This window comes from Symphalangus syndactylus, chromosome 5, assembly GCF_028878055.3.
Source record: "Symphalangus syndactylus isolate Jambi chromosome 5, NHGRI_mSymSyn1-v2.1_pri, whole genome shotgun sequence".
NCBI classification, from domain to species: Eukaryota; Metazoa; Chordata; class Mammalia; order Primates; family Hylobatidae; genus Symphalangus; species Symphalangus syndactylus.
Window position 1 is genome coordinate 17,156,556 of NC_072427.2, and position 16,205 is coordinate 17,172,760.

Sequence of the window (16,205 nt, forward strand, 5' to 3'; positions counted from 1 at the left end):
CCTGATCACCTTTTAGCCCTTTCCCAGTCTGTTGCCCTTCCACGAATCTGTGACTGCTCCCAGATAGGCTGCTAACCAGCTAGGAAGAGTGGCTGGGCTCCAGACAGAAGCCAGCACTGACCTCTTCATTTTCATCTTCGCCATCCTCTCGAAGAACCATGTCTAGGATGTTTCCTTTGATCTTGAAGTCTCGTGAGGTGCTGAGCTTCATGTGCTGCATCAGGTTCACCTGTGACAGGATTGTGAGCATGGGACATGTCCTGCCAGAACAGCTTAAGCCATTTTTAGTTCACCTCTGAGAAACCTTTCCATTTCTACCTAAAGCAAGCACACACCCACTTCCTTCTGTATGCTGGGGTTCAGGCCATCAGATCAGGAACAGCAAAGAGGCTGAGTGTGGTGGCTCATGCCTGTAATCCTAGCACTTTGGGAGGCCGAGGCGGGAGGATCACTTCAGGCCAGGAGTTTGAGACCAGCCTGGGCAACATAGTGAGACCCCATCTCTACAAAAACAAACACAGTAAACTAGTGGAGTATAGTGGCATATGACTGTAGTCCCAGCTACTCTGGAGGCGGAGGCCGGAGGATCACTTGAATCTGCACTCCAGCCTGGGTGACAGAATGAGACACTGTCTCCAAAAAAAAAAAAAGGCGGGGGGGGGATGGCAAACACACAAATGGCCCAGAGTCTCTTTTCCTCCATTGTAGTTGTGCTGCTTTAGTTTGCCAGATCTGTCAAGAACGTAAATGGGAATGGTAGCACATAATAAGAGAATGTTTACCTTGGACTTCTTAGAAAGGTGGATGAGAAATTTTTCATACTGTTCAATGGCAAAGATGAGGTTAGGGATTGGCTTGGTTTCCCGAAGAACTCTGGCCTAAGGGCAAAGAACAAAAGACATAAATTTCAGGTTCAACAGTTTTTGAAGTTTTCCTCTGAAGCTGTCACAAAACCATATGGCTTTAGGGGAAAACTAGTCTGTCTCCCAATCAAATGCAGTTGTACTTATATACCAGTAATCTAAAATTTTTGGCAGTTCAATCTGGAAGGACCCAAATGCCAGTAGAGATAATTGCACTGATCCATTTCATTTATAATTCCAGTATTTGTTGTTATCTAGAGAATGGCTGAGGAGGGCAGGATCATTTGCAGAAATTTAGTTATTTTTCTGACTTGATATTCTTAAGCCTATTTTGGCCCTAGCTCTATTTCCTTGTTCTGGTCTGGATATGAATTTTTACTGCTGGGATTATATATCTTTCCCTCTAACTTGAATTGTAATTTGTAGGTCCCACATTTTTTTTGTGTGTGTGTATATGTATATATATATGTGTGTGTGTGTGTATATTTTTAACCCATGAGGATACTGTACACATTTTTTTTAACGTTATCTTGGAGATAATTCCAGAGAGCTGAACATTTAGATGTTTATTTTTTTCGTATCTCTCCAGTATAAATATACTATAACCTATTTAGCCAGTCCTCTATTAATGGATATCTTTGTTTCTAATATTTCACTTTTATAAATAATGTTGTGAGGACCATCCTGTACACAGGCCTGTATATCCTAAAAGTGAAACTGTTACATCAGAATGTGTATGTTTATCTCCTGGGATTCAGTAGTCATTGCTAAGCCTCTGGAGAGGCTGTACTGAGTTTCACCTTTGCCAGCAATGTAGTAAGTGCCTCTTCTCCTGTACCCCCGCTGACTCTTACACATCTTTTAGGGAGCACCTTTTGCATTCACCAACTTTACCTAAAAATAATTTCTCCCAATTGAGTATCATAAGTTATTTTACTATTTCTATTTCAACTCAAGATTTTCTGGTGCTTCCTGAATAAAACATGTTTTTGGTTCAGAGGAAAAATAAGATGCTCCATCTGATCATAAAATCCCTGAGTTGAGAAGCAGCCATGTATATAATACACACACATACTTTTTTTAACAGCTTTATAGAGCTACAATTCATATACCATACAATTCACTCACAATGTGTTTTGCAGTTGTGCAACCAGCATCACAGTCAATTCTAAAACATTTTCATCACCCCCAAAAGAAATTCCATACCCTTTTTAGCTGTCACCCCCGTCTCCCCATCTTCCAACCCACCTAGCTCTATGCTACCACTAATCTAGTTTGCCTTTTTAGATTATTCTGAGCATTCCATGAAAACAGAATCATACAACACGTGGTCTTTTTGTCACTGGCTTCTTTCGCTTAATGTTTTCAAGGTTCACCAACAACCATATTTTAATGGTCAGTGTCAGCAGCTTACCATGGCTGTGGCAACGGCAGCAGGTTTCTCCTTTTTCTCTCCCGTATAGTTCAGGCTCTTACTCTTATTCTAAAGAAATAGAAACACATTCCCTTATTCCTGATGATTTTTCTGTAGAGCTAGCATGCTAGTGGTAATTTTTTTTTTTTTTTTTTTTGAGACAGCTTTGCTGTCACCCAAGGCTGGTGTGCAGTGGTGCGATGTCGACTCACTGTAACCTCTGCCTCCTGAGTTAAGTGATTCTTGTGCCTCAGCCTCCCTACAGGCACGTGCCACCACGCTCAGCTAATTTTTGTATTTTTAGTAGAGACGGTGTTTTGCCATGTTGGCCAGCTGGTCTCGAACTCCTGGCCTCAAGTGATCTGCTCGCCACAGCCTCCCAAAGTGCTGGGATTACAGGCCTGAGCCACCATGCCCACCAACTAGTGGCAATTTTCTTAGAAGGTAATTACACAGGGTATAAGGACCAAGTCTGGAGTAAATAGGACTATCTGTGCAACAGATGTTAGAAAATGGGGAGAAAATGTGATGCTTTGTAATCCTCAGATATTTTTTCTTTTTTAATTGTTGGGAGGTTTACAATCTGTTGTTAGAGCTGGCACATGGAAGTTGAAGGCAGGACTATTACTACACTGGGTCAGCCAAGGGGCTGGTGAGGTACTAAATAATGGTTAAAATGGGGACTGTCAAGGTGGTAGCAGGAATAGGCATTTCTATTTCTATTTTAGCCAGTGGGCTAAAAGGATTCCATAAAGGAGAGGAAACTGAGGAGGCTGCTGCAGGGCCCTGCAGTCTTCCCACTTACAGGCAATCACCAGATATATTTTATTTTCGTTACTCAGCAAAGCCAAAACCAGATATATTTTATGTGCAATAGGTTATCATGCTCAAGAAGGGTTTAAAGGGTCACAGAACACTTCCCTGTGTTGTAAATTATGGGGTAATAAAGAGCTCCTGGAGAGGGATGAAGAACTAATAAAAGGAACCAAAAAGTGTAAGATTCTGATAAAGCAAAAGCAAATCAAGACTTGAGTCAGGAGAGACTGGGGAGAAAAACCACCCAAACATAAGGTACAGAAATGTAGGAAGCTTTTTACCTCAAGGGGAGTTCTAAACCTTCTTAGGAAGGGAACATACCATGCTCCACGAGGACAACAGAATAAAGAAACAGACCTGAAAATCAGAGAGGCTCTGCAACTGGAGCCATGACAGAAACAGCAGGCTTGTTCCACATGCCGTGTTCTGGAAAATAAGGAACTGTAGACATTCCAGGGGGGCTGGTATGCAGGAATCTGTTTTTGGCTGGAAGGCAGGGTAGAGGATGGTAGAGGGTGAAGCCCTATTAAGTGGGGGGCAAGGAAGCAGTCACGGATCGACCTCACTGACCAAGTGGGAAGTGAACCATCTTCCCAGAGGTTGTGTCCAAGATGGGGCCCTGCTGAACTCCTTAGATCAACCCTGTTCCCTGCCCATTCCAACTGATCTGGGCAGGACTAAAATTAGAGCTGGAAGAGAAGCATCTTTTTTTGAGGTGGAGTTTCGCCCTGTCGCCCAGGCTGGAGTACAATGGTGCGATCTCGGCTCACTGCAACCTCTGCCTCCCAGGTTCAAGCGATTCTCCTGCCTCAGCTTCCCGAGTAGCTGGGATTACAGGCACGCACTACCATGCCCGGCTAATTTTTTTTTTTTTTTTTTTTTTTGAGACAGAGTCATGCTCTGTTGCCCAGGCTGGAGTGCAGTGGCATGATCTCGTCTCACTGCAACCTCCACCTCCCGGGTTCAAGGAATTCTCCTGCCTCAGCCTCCCAAGTAGCTGGGATTACAGGCGCCTGCCCCCATGCCCAGCTAATTTTTGTATTTTTTTAGTAGAAATGGGGTTTCACCACGTTGGCCGGGCTAGTTTCGAACTCCTGACCTTGTGATCCGCCTGCCTCAGCCTCCCAAAGTGCTGAGATTACAGGTGTGAGCCACCGTGCCCTGCTATTTTTTGTATCTTTAGTTGAGATGAGATTTCACCATGTTGGCCAGGCTGGTCTCAAACTCCAGACCTTGTGATTCTCCCACCTTGGCCTCCCAAAGTGCTGGGATTACAGGCTTGAGCCACCACTTCTGACCCTTGAGAAGCATCTTTTAAAGGTACACAGTTCTGGGCAGGATGCTAAGAGTTGAGGCAATGGTTTTCGTTGCTTTCTTCCCATTGAGATCTAAGGAACTGGGGAAATAAAGGGGGGGCTACAAGAGAACTAACAGTTCACTGAGAGATGTGGAAAATGCAATCCCCATTTCTAGATAAGGGTTTGAGTTAATGGAACCATGCATGAGCTCTTGCCCAGGGGCACTCATTAAATACATCTCACAAAAACAGAAAAATGTAAAATGTTTGCCTGCAGATCAGCTGACTTGTCAGTAAGGCTTTAAGTCAATTATGGATGGAGGAGGAGGAAAATGCCTAGGGAGGAAATGAAACATTACTGTGTAATGAGGGGAAAATAATAGCAGTCTAGGTAGTAGTAGTGATTCCCAGAAGAAAATACTTGAGAATGGGGTCAGAAACACGAAAATCAAAACCTTCCAACATTTTACATGTCAACAAGTATCAGGTATGACTCTAGAGCAATGATTGACTAACTATAGCCCATAGTATAAATCTGGCCCACTGCCTGTTTTTGACAAGAAAATTTCATTGGAACATAGCCATGCTCGTTTATTTGTATGTTGTCTATGGCTGCTTTTATGTTCTAATAGTAGAGTTGAGTAGGCGTGATAGAGACTGTATGACCCACATTTACTATCTGGCCCTTTACAGAAAAAGTGTGCCAATTCCTGCAGTCGAGTCTAACTAGCTGGGTTCAAGTCTCAGATCTGCCTTTTACTCATGGTCTGTTCTTGGGCATTCTGATTAACCTCTCTAATCTTTTCTCATCATGCATATGGGGATAACTACTAATCATAACCTATAGCTAGGATGAATGAGATGATGTGTGAAAAGAGCTTAACACATCAGACACAAGGTAGAGGTTCTCTAAGCATTACCTGTTCTAATAAAATGATTAGACAATGTGACTTTTGAATCATAACAAGGGTAGTAAGTAGGATTTAACAGCAGTATTTCCCAAACTGTACTCTATGGAACATTATTCTGCCAAATAGTAACATTTGTTATTTTTTAAAAAATGTTCTTGAATAGGTCTGAAAACTACTAATGAACATACTGTTGGAACTCTCAGCACTGTTTTTATTTTTCTTGAGACAGGGTCTCACCCTGTTGCCTTGGAGTACAGTGGCACGATCATGGCTCACTGCAGCCTTCAAGTCCTAGGCTCAAGTGATATTCCTGCCTCAGCCTCCCAAGTAACTGGGACTACAGGCAAACACCTGGCTTAAATTTTAAATTTTTTGTAGAGATGGGGTCTCACTCTATTGCCCAGGCTGGTCTTGAACTCCTGGCCTCAAGTGATCTTCTTACCTCAGCCTCCATTAACCACCATGGCTGGTCTCAGCACCTTTAATATGCAAATGGACACCATGAATCTCTAAGGTGAGAGATATACGGTATGAGCATCTCTCCCTGAATTCCTTTTTTTTTGAGGACTGTCTCAGTCTACATAGCATATTTTGTGAAATATGTCTTTATAGGTATCATTAAGACTTGGAGATGAGGAAACTCAAAACCCAAATATGGGAATGGACAGATATATATCCTATATATAGACAACAGATTTGTTTGACGAATGGCACCCACATGAAAATTTACAAGCATGAGGTTTGAGAAAGCATTCCTGCAAGCATTTGGGTGAGATAAAAGGAGAGGACCAGAAGTAATAGCTTTATGACAGTTGACTACTGGCTGGATGGCTGGATACAGAAAATGGATGATGCATTCCTGACCCAGATCACAAAACTGATACAAAGGCAAGGTGACAGAGAGTCTCAACTATCAGCCCACTACTAAGAACTCCTTCAGCTAAACCCAGATGACAGCCCACTTGATGGCTGATTCTTTATTTTTTTTTTTTTTTGAGACGGAGTTTTGCTCTTGTTGCTAGGCTGGAGTGCAACAGTGCGATCTTTGCTCACTGCAACCTCCGCCCTCCAGGTTCAAGCAATTCTCCTGCCTCAGCCTCCCAAGTAGCTGGGATTACAGGTGCCCGCCGCCATGCTCAGCTACTTTTTTGTATTTTTTGTAGAGATGGGGTTTCACCATGTTGGCCAGGCTGGTCTCGAAGTCCTGACCTCAGGTCATACACCCGCCTCGGCCTCCCAAAGTGCTGGAATTACAGGCGTGAGCCACTGTGCCCAGCTGATTGCTGATTCTTAAAGGGAGGGGAAGAGGCACCCTGAATACACATAATGAGGCAAGTTACCGATAGAATGATATTGTGCCTGTAAGTGATGCAGAGGCAGAAAACAAGTGAAGCATCACTATCAAAGTGGTCACAATCCATTGCTTTAATAATTGGTTCTAGAATCTTGGCTGAGATTGACACTTAGTGGACCCATTCTCTTTGATTCCTCAAAGATCAGTAACAGCCCTGTGATAATTTACTGCATGACTAAGTGGCCTTAGGAGACAATAGATCTCTCGTTTCTTCCTCTTTCCAACCAGGGGTGATTTTGTCCCTTAAGGACAACTGGCAATTTCTGGAGACATTTTTGGCTGTTACAACTAGGGGGCTAGGTGGAGGCCAGGGATGCCACTCAACATCCCAAAATGCACAGAACAGGTCCCACAACAAAGAATTATCTAGCCCAACATGTCAATAGTGGTGAGGTTAAAAAATTGGTTTAAGCAAACAATAAAAGGAGATTCAAGTACTGCAGGAATCTGATGGTATTTAGGACCAAATGACATTTACAAAGCCCACATCCTTCCACTTCCCTGAAAATGCCCTCACTGCACTGCCATCTCATCACAGCCCTTCTTCATGTGCTTGCTGCTACTCTGCTCACACTCCCAGAGGATGCCTCATGGCATGGACTTTCAGTCACCCAGGAATAAACCAAGTCCTTGAGCCCAAGCATGCTTGTTCCTTCCTTGCTCCAAACGCAAACATATATGCTTCCTTTCTCCAAATTAAGCAAAACAGTTTTCTTTACATAAATAAAGATCTCCTTGCTGCAAAACCCTCAAGCCTTGGCTTGGTCTCTGATAGGTGCCTCCAGCTTGTGGTAAGCAGGGAAAAAAGTTTATATATGCTCAGTTCAGGTGATCAATAGTCCCCTGGGCATGTAACGAATCCTTTCTTGAAGACCTACTGGCTACTGCCTCTGAATCTCTTACCTGTACATAAGAAATGAAAGAATAACACAGGGGGGTCAGATGAGAACCAGACAGCTTCACCTGCACAACAAGGGAGAAGGAAACCAATGTAACCAGCAATAAAAGTGCTTCCCCCATTCCTAGGAAACGCATTCTCAACTCACCAGCTTTTCCATATTTTTTGGAATTCCTCCAGAGCTCTGACACACCTGGAGATACTAATAAAAAAAGATTCCTAGATTTAGTAGACCATCCTATGAAACTAAAAGTGACTGCTGCAGTGAGCTTATGGAGTGTGACTCATCATTCTGACTGAAGAGGGAAAAGAAAAATTCACAGAGAAGCCAAGACACAAGCTTCCTTATTCCTCTCCTCCAAAGCTCCTAAGCTTCCCAGACAATAGGTAATGAAGGGTTTGTTTCTGACTTGCTCATTTCTTTAAAAATTTCTCAGGCTGATAGTCCCTGCATGTAAAAAACCAACAACTTTGCTGTTTTTCCTTTTAAACATGCCAATAAAGAGGCTCTTAGGATTTCCACTACAGCAGCTTAGCCACATGTAGCTAGAGCTGCACATTCTGAGACAGCCACACTGCTGTGATGCGGGTGGTCCACATCTTTCTTGGGTTATCTGTGCCTTTCTAAGTATTTAATGTGGATCGTTGCTAGAAACATAAACAGTAAGGGCAGGGTATGCCTTGTATTTTTATAAAAAATAATTTTCTTCCCCACCTTAGTACTTGATCTATAAGGCATTTAACACCTACATGTTAAAGGAATGAAAAAGGAATAAACATCTCTTCAGTGTCCAGACTGGTTAGAAATGGTATAATTTCTATGTATTATGGGCCCAGATTTAATTCTAGGATAGTTATAGTTTAGATTAAACCTTAGGAGGTATTTAAAAGAGGCATTCATTCTCAATCAGGTGCCACATACATGCCAAAGAATTAAGGGCCTCCAAAAGCAGATTTTTTTTTTTTTATTTTTGAGATGGAGTCTCACTCTATTGCCAAGGCTGGAGTGCAGTGGCATGATCTCAGCTCACTGCAACCTCCGCCTCCTGGGTTCAAGCGATTCTCCTGCCTCAGCCTCCTGAGTAGCTGGGATTACAGGCGCCCGCCACCATGCCTGGCTACTTTTTGTATTTTTAGTAGAGACGGGGTTTCACCATGTTGGCCAGGCTGGTCTCGAACTCCTGACCTCAGGTGATCCGCCCGTCTCAGCCTCCCAAAGTGCTGGGATTACAGGCATGAACCACCGTGTTGGGCCCAAAAGCAGATAAGAATTATAAAAACTGTTTTTCCCGGCCTGTGGAGATGCCTGCCACCTACTGACCAAACTAAAACGAAACCATGACCTGCCAAGATGGAGGCAAATGCTCTCTTGTTTAGGGGCATTCTGCAGCAGTGGGCTGCTGCCCCAGCCTCATCTCCTGGCTCACTGGGGTAGAATGGCGGGGCGAATCTGCTTGTCTCAAATACTCACATATCTGACAAGTGCTGTAAGTGTGGTGTACATTTTGCACAAGTCCTTTAACAAGGTGTCCACACAGCTGCCTGATGGCAGAGCTGTCTGCACCAGCTCATGGAAAAATGTAAGCAGAGTTCCCAGTTGCATGATGATGGCTTTCTCAACAGGCTGATTTGGTAGTGTTGCTTGAGAAGAGGCCTCTTCTAAAGGGAAATAAAATTGGCACATTGAAACCCAACTTCATTTTCTAATTAAGAGTAAAGGAGACTTAGAAATTGATTACCACTAACTAGAAAGTATGGAAAAACCAACATTCAATATGCAGAGTGAATTAATAATCATGCTGTGATAAGACATATGATCTTCTACTTCTTTCATCACATAGGAAAAAATCTAGCTTAAAAAAGCAAATAAGAAATTTAGCTCAGGGGCTCCATTTTTATGCACCGGCCCAATATGAATTTTGACCTTGCTCATGTCAATTCCTGGAATCCCAATTGAACTTATCTTACCTGATAAGGTTTCTTGGCTCACTTGTCCCTTAAGCTTGGTGATTAGCCAGTCCACTTCTTCTAGAACCTTCTCGGCCTGACTCAGAACAAGTAACTGAAAGAAAAGAATGCCTGGTGTGATTCACTACACACAGCTGTGGAGGTAATATAATAACTGTGGCACCTGGCCACCTACAGGTGGGTTACAGGCCTCAGGACATAAGCCACTATAGGACACAAGTCACTTCACATGGAGTAGAATGGAAAGAATGACAAAGCTATTCCCCATGGCTCAGGTACAACACTTACACAGACAGTGGGGGCAGCTGTTCTCAAATTCACTATTGCAAAGTGGTTTGTTTTCTCCACCTCTACATCCTGGGGAAAAGAAGAAAGGTGAGACCTAATGACAGTAAGGTTGTTCCCTTGACCCCCATCCCCACACAGGGTATTGTACTGAAGGCTCATTATAGTACCTGGTCTATATCTCCCAGATGCCCGTGGATATCCTGGGACAAGTCACGCAGCAGAATGACAGGACTCTTATACGAAACATGCAGGCTGAAGAGCAAGTTCATCAAGCTCTTGCAAAACAAGGCATCCTCTAGGAATAGGAAGAAAAGCAAATTAAAAGGTAAGTTATGGCCAAGTGCAGTGGCTCACACGTGTAATCCCAGCACTTTGGGAGGCCGAGGCGGGTGGATCACCTGAGGTCAGGAATTCAAGACCAGCCTGACCAACATGGAGAAACCCCGTCTCTACTAAAAATATAAAATTAGCCGGGCGTGGTGGCGCATGCCTGTAATCCCAGCTACTCAGGAGGCTGAGGCAGGAGAATTGCTTGAACCCAGGAGGCGGAGGCTGCGGTGAGCCAAGACCATGCCATTGCATTCCAGCCTGGGCAACAAAAGCGAAACTCTGTCAAAAAAAAAAAAAAAAAAGTTAAGTTATAACCCAGTCAGGTCCCTCAGGTATGTGTACAGGGTGTGTGGGGTGGAGTGCCTAACCAGAACAGGAGGTAGCTTGTCATGTCTCAGGCACAACATCCCAGTGTTACACATACTACAGCCAAGCAGCTAGTCTGCAATGATGCCTCTTTATCCATGTGCCCAAAGAAGGCAGACATTTCCCATCATTAGTCATGATTACTGTGTAACCAGCATCCAGATCAAGTACATTACAAGTATTCTAGGGACTCCCTCCTAACTTGCCCCACCAAGGAAACTGCTATCCTGACTTCTAACGTCACAGATAAATTTTGTCTAATTTTGAACTTCATCTAAATGGAATTCTACAGTAAGTACCCTTTCTTGTGTCTGGCTTCTTTTGTTTTACAGTACATTTGTGAGATCCTCTCCCAGTTGTGTGTACATGTAGTTTGTTCATGCTTATTTGCTGTATAGGATTCCACTGTGTGAATATATCATAATTCTTTTATCCTTTCTACTGCTGATGAACACTTAGGTTTGTTTTTACCTATTAAAATAGTGCTGCTAAGAGAATTCTTCCACATTTTTCTGTTGTGATTGGAATTGTTGAGTCATAGGCATATGTTTAATTTTAGTAGATATTGCTGAACAGTTTTCCAGAGTGGTTATACCAATTTCTACCTCCACCCCCAGTGAATGAAAGGTCTAACTACTCTACATTCTTTCCAACACTTCGACTTGGTATTAGGTGTCTGTTTCATTTTGGCCACTCTGGTGAATGTGTAATGAATGGGGAATACCTTTTCTTTTCCAAATGCCATTGGAGGATAGTGATTTTATATAAAGCCTTTAGGAAAACATGGCAGGAAACTTACCCCGGCTGTTTTCCTTGCAAATCTTTGATGTCCAGGATAACATCTGCACAAACTAAATTAGAGATCATTCAGATATTAAAGAAACATGCCAGAGACAGACCTAGGTGTTGTCAGAAGAGTTCTAGACCTTTCCATATCTAAGCAAATCAGCTGCCAAAACATGTCCTTAGATCTCAAGTGGTAATATATGATGAAGGGCATAGAAATAAGTCCAAAATTCTAAGAATTATGAGAATAATATATAATTTAATTCTCAATGTCTGTGTCCTTATTGAGGTCCAAAAGTTTTGGGGTCCTTACACCTGAACTTCCTCTACTTCTACCATAGTGGTCTAGCTAAAGCACCCTCCTTTCTTTCCCATGCCCCCAGACTCTCCACTTGAGGATATCAGGTTATCAGAAAGGTGTGGGAAAGAGAAATCCTAGCTATAAGAACAGTAGAATTAGCATTTAGAAGCCAAAAGAACAAAGGAGGTTAAAAGAGAGAAGGGCAGAAAAAAGAGAAATAAAACAGGCAAGAAACCAGACAGAATTTTCTTAGCTAAGTGAAGGAGACTTAAGGTCTTCAGATAGCAAGGGTCTGCATCACCAGACACACAGTCAACTTCCTGCTTCAGCAGTTCTTTCAGCTACAAAGGCACTGAAATGCAGTTATGCTTAAGTGTAAATGACTAACAAAACTGCAGTTTTGATCTGTTGAGGAAAAGGTAAATTAAGAGGCTAACTGAAAGCGTTCTACAAACTGTTATTAAAAGATCTTCAGAATACCGTGTTCAATGAAATAAGCAGGATGCAGAACAAGTTTTTGTGTGAAGAGGGGTAGGATTGGGAATAAAACTCTATATTTACTTGGAAAGGAATAAAGAAAGTTGAAGGACACAAAAAACTAAAGGTGTTTACTTATTTGGGGAGAGGAAGAACTGAACAGATGGAGGACATGGGTGGGGGAGACCATTTACCATAAATCTCTTGGCAATCTCTGGTTTTCAAATCATAGGACTTTATTCCCCATTCAAAATTAAATTTAAAAATTTTTGGGCCGGGCGCGGTGGCTCACGCTTGTAATCCCAGCACTTTGGGAGGCCGAGGCGGGCGGATCACGAGGTCAGGAGATCGAGACCACGGTGAAACCCCGTCTCTACTAAAAATACAAAAAATTAGCCGGGCGTGGTGGCGGGCGCCTGTAGTCCCAGCTACTCGGAGAGGCTGAGGCAGGAGAATGGCGTGAACCCGGGAGGCGGAGCTTGCAGTGAGCCGAGATCGCGCCACTGCACTCCAGCCTGGGTGACAGAGCGAGACTCCGTCTCAAAAAAATTTTTGGCTGGGCACAGTGGCTCACGCCTGTAATCCCAGCACTTTGGGAGGCTGAGGCGGGTGGATCACGAGATCAGGAGATCGAGATCATCCTGGTTAACACGGTGAAACCCCGTCTCTATTAAAAATACAAAAAATTAGCTGGGCGTGGTGGCAGGCGCCTGTAGTCCCAGCTACTTGGGAGGCTGAGGCAGGAGAATGGCGTGAACCCGGGAGGCAGAGCCTGCAGTGAGCCGAGATCGCGCCACTGCACTCCAGCCTGGGAGACAGAGCGAGACTGTCTCAAAAAAAAAAAAAAATTAAAGAGACTACCTGAAGTTAAGGGAGAAGGGGTAGGTGGTAAAACGTTTAAAAATCTAAAAGTTTAAAAGTTTAAGAAAAATTTTTTAATTTTCCTGAATATTTTAGCCTTCCTAAATCCATTTATTTTCTCTCAAATTTCCCCCTGCCCCAATTATCTATTTCTTTCCCAGTCCTTTCCTCTTTGCAGCAAAAACAGCAGTATGAAAGAACGATGCTGAAAGCAAAGTGGGGGTGAGCTGTTTGGAACTGGGATGAAGTAACCAAAGGGACTTTCTTTGGGCAAACCTGGAAGTAGGACAACAGGAAGCAGCTCTGCTTTCTAGTGCCCAAACACCTTCATACTCCCAGGCTAGTCTTCTGAGGCAAGGGCTCACATAAAGAGGAGTATACTGCAGGGCTTCATTGTCTTTCTCAAGCCCAGGAAGTAGATGTGGTAGGAGCACACAGTCCTGGGCTCCTGAAGGTATTCTATCATCCTACAGGAAAATTACTCCTGAATGGAACAGACCCCCAACACGTGGTCCTTCTCTTATTCTTCTGTGTGTGAACGTTCATGCGGTGCACAGGTCTACATCTACGTGTGCACACTTACACAAACATACATACAACCTATCTCTGCAGAGGTGTTTCTGCTTTGGGACTACAGTTACACTTTCTAAATTAATCATCTTTGGTTGAATTTCCTCCAAAGTCAGTACCAGGTAATTGTGCTGAGAAAGTCAACTGCTGAATGTCAACTGCCTTCTTCATAATTAACAAACTTTCCTCTTAGAAAAGAAGGGGAAACACCAAGAGTGGCAAAGAACACAGGTTTAAGAAGGTTGAAGGCACCAAAGATCAACACAGGATTCTTTCTGTGGTGTTTCACTTTACCCTGAACAAACAAAACAAAAGTAGTATGTTCTTGCCCTGTATGGCTGCATGTAAGTATGTTGTGGTAGACACATTACGTAGGAAAGAATACATCTTATAGGTCTTATATTAACTCAGGTGTATAATTAAACATGTAAAATAAGCTCAACTTCAAGAGGACATTTAGATATACACTTTTATGACGCAATAATCCTTGCCTTCTGAGGAATGCTAAATGGGCTTAAATGAGTGGTACTAGTACCTGAGGAGAGGAGGGCTCCAGTAGCTTGGACAAACTGGTAAGAACAGTGACTAGCAGGAGGGCTTCTTTGCTATTAAAATCTTCCTCTTGGCTGCTAAGTAAATTCAACAAAGACCTCTGAGAAAGGAAGGCACACACAGCAAGCAATGTTAGCAGACACGTTCCTATCAGGAAGAAGAGGCATCTAGTCAAAGACTCCTAAGACTAGGACAGAAAGAATTCAGAGCTACCAAAATTCTAAGAGGATAAAATCTGAAAATAAACCTGGATTGAGCAGTAGTTTCCTAAGCTGTTTTTGACCATAAACCTCTCTGAGAATTCTCCTGAAAACTGGCTCTTTCCGTTCCAACCCCATGCTAAATGTAGATAAGGAACTACATACCCAGTTTCTGGTGGCTCACAGCTCCCTGGAGCCTATCCATTGATCTCAGGCTGAGACCAGGCACCAAACCCAGCATTCCTTATATACCTTCCTGTTACCTGGAATAACTATGTATTTGATTATTTGTCAGTGTCTTTCTACTATAATGTAAGCTCCATAAGGATAGGAATATTTTGCCTCTTTTATTCCCTGCTACATCCCCAGCACCTAGAATTGTTTCTGGCACATGGTAGGAACTTCAGAATTACTTGTTAAATAAAAAAGTCCTGTGATAGAACATCCTGATATTTTGACAACTATTGGTTAGAAACTAACAAGATTTATTGTCCAATGTTTACATAGTCTGTCAGATCAAGCCAAATTATACCACAGACTCAAAAACAAAAACACAGACTCTATACCTTGAAGACTCCTTTCTGTTTACATCAACTCAAACAGTGGTCCTTAGAGGTAATGAGTATTGCAGGTTGGGGTGGCTAAATACACATCCTCACTAGGGTCCTTTTAAATACATTATCTTCCATTCTGAGAGCTATGTCCTGTTGCTTGTATGACCCCAAAAAATTCTTCTCCTACTTGGTCACTGTCTGCCCATTCTTACCAGCTGCCCCTGCTAACAGTTCTTTTGCAAAGCCTCTCAGGCCAGTACAGCAGCTTCACAAGGCTTCTCACCTGAAATTGCCGGATCTGGAAAGCTGTTCTCTGAGTGACACTGATGTCTGCATCTTCTCTCTCTTCTCCTTCCTTATCTGTGACATCTAGGAATGGAAAAGAAACTCCTGTCTTCTTTGATATAAACTCATACTTTTTGGCCTTTTAATAGCTAAAATTTTTGAAAGCCAAAAAAAGTCTAAAGGCAGACTTAAATTTCTAAAATTTTGTGATTTCTTAATACTATATTCCATTTTCCAGCCACTCTTTGTAGTTGAATGTAATCCAGTAGGTGCCAATCCTGAATCCACTAGATGTCACTCCTCAGCAACATTAGGACTGTTCTCAAGTGTCTTCTGGTAGGTTAACAAATGGAATTAAGGGGTTGAGTTAAGGAGAAACCTAAATCAAGCCTATTTATTGATGCTGCAATGCTCACCCAAAGCTCTGAGAAACTGCTGAATCTTGGGCTGATAGAACTGTTGCACAGCACTGAATATTTTCTGTAAACCCTCCAAGCACAGCAGTGAGATGCTCTTTCCTTTCTCTTTCTTTCCCGACTCTTCCACTGAAGTAGGAATTGAAGTGTATCTCCATAGCAAGACTCTGAAGCAGGAGAAAGTGGTATTGTTTTTAAAGACAGGTTCACCGAGATAAAATTACATACGGTAAAATTCTTACCCTGTAGGTGAACAGTTCTAGAAGTTTAAAAAAACTTACGTGGTTGTGTAATCTCCCCACAATCAAGGTATTTCTATCACTCTAAAAGTTCCCTTGTGCTCACTGATAGTCAATTCTCTCCTCCCATTTCCAAGCAACTACTGATCTAATTTCTGTCCCTATGGTTTTACTTTCTACAAAACATCATACAAAAATGGTTATCATTCAGTATATAGCCTTCTGAGTCTGCCTTTAACACAGCAGATTCTATATTCATGAGGGATATTGCTATGCAGTTTTCTTGCAATGGTCTGGGTCTGGTTTGGTATCAGGGTAATGCTGACCTCATTAATTAAATGAGGTGGAATATGTTCTCTCCTATTTTCTGGAAGAATTTACACAGAACTTACATTACTTTTCCCTTAAATGTTTGGATGAATTTACCACTGAATAGACCTAGATCTGAAGTTTTGTGAA

At 42.6% G+C, this 16,205-nt stretch overlaps 1 protein-coding gene across 19 annotated transcripts in view; it reads right to left on the reverse strand.

The window, feature by feature from the left end:
- The window catches only part of FANCI (FA complementation group I), a 74,708-nt gene that overhangs the window by 1,591 nt on the left and 56,912 nt on the right, over positions 1-16,205 (reverse strand). For 8 of the 19 annotated variants that reach the window (XM_055277264.2, XM_055277259.2, XM_063638574.1 and 5 more), the window contains 13 exons: positions 15,508-15,674; positions 15,090-15,175; positions 14,036-14,152; positions 11,305-11,356; positions 9,977-10,104; positions 9,810-9,878; positions 9,522-9,615; positions 9,025-9,212; positions 7,702-7,755; positions 7,559-7,618; positions 2,278-2,346; positions 783-878; positions 122-229 (listed from right to left, as the gene is read on the reverse strand). In XM_055277264.2, coding sequence (XP_055133239.2) covers positions 122-229; positions 783-878; positions 2,278-2,346; positions 7,559-7,618; positions 7,702-7,755; positions 9,025-9,212; positions 9,522-9,615; positions 9,810-9,878; positions 9,977-10,104; positions 11,305-11,356; positions 14,036-14,152; positions 15,090-15,175; positions 15,508-15,674 — 1,288 coding nt within the window. Of the gene's footprint in view, positions 1-121; positions 230-782; positions 879-2,277; positions 2,347-3,450; positions 3,580-5,729; positions 5,781-7,558; positions 7,619-7,701; positions 7,756-9,024; positions 9,213-9,521; positions 9,616-9,809; positions 9,879-9,976; positions 10,105-11,304; positions 11,357-14,035; positions 14,153-15,089; positions 15,176-15,507; positions 15,675-16,205 lie in introns of those variants that run through there. The other 11 variants (XM_055277257.2, XM_063638571.1, XM_063638572.1 and 8 more) reach the window with 5 other exon arrangements.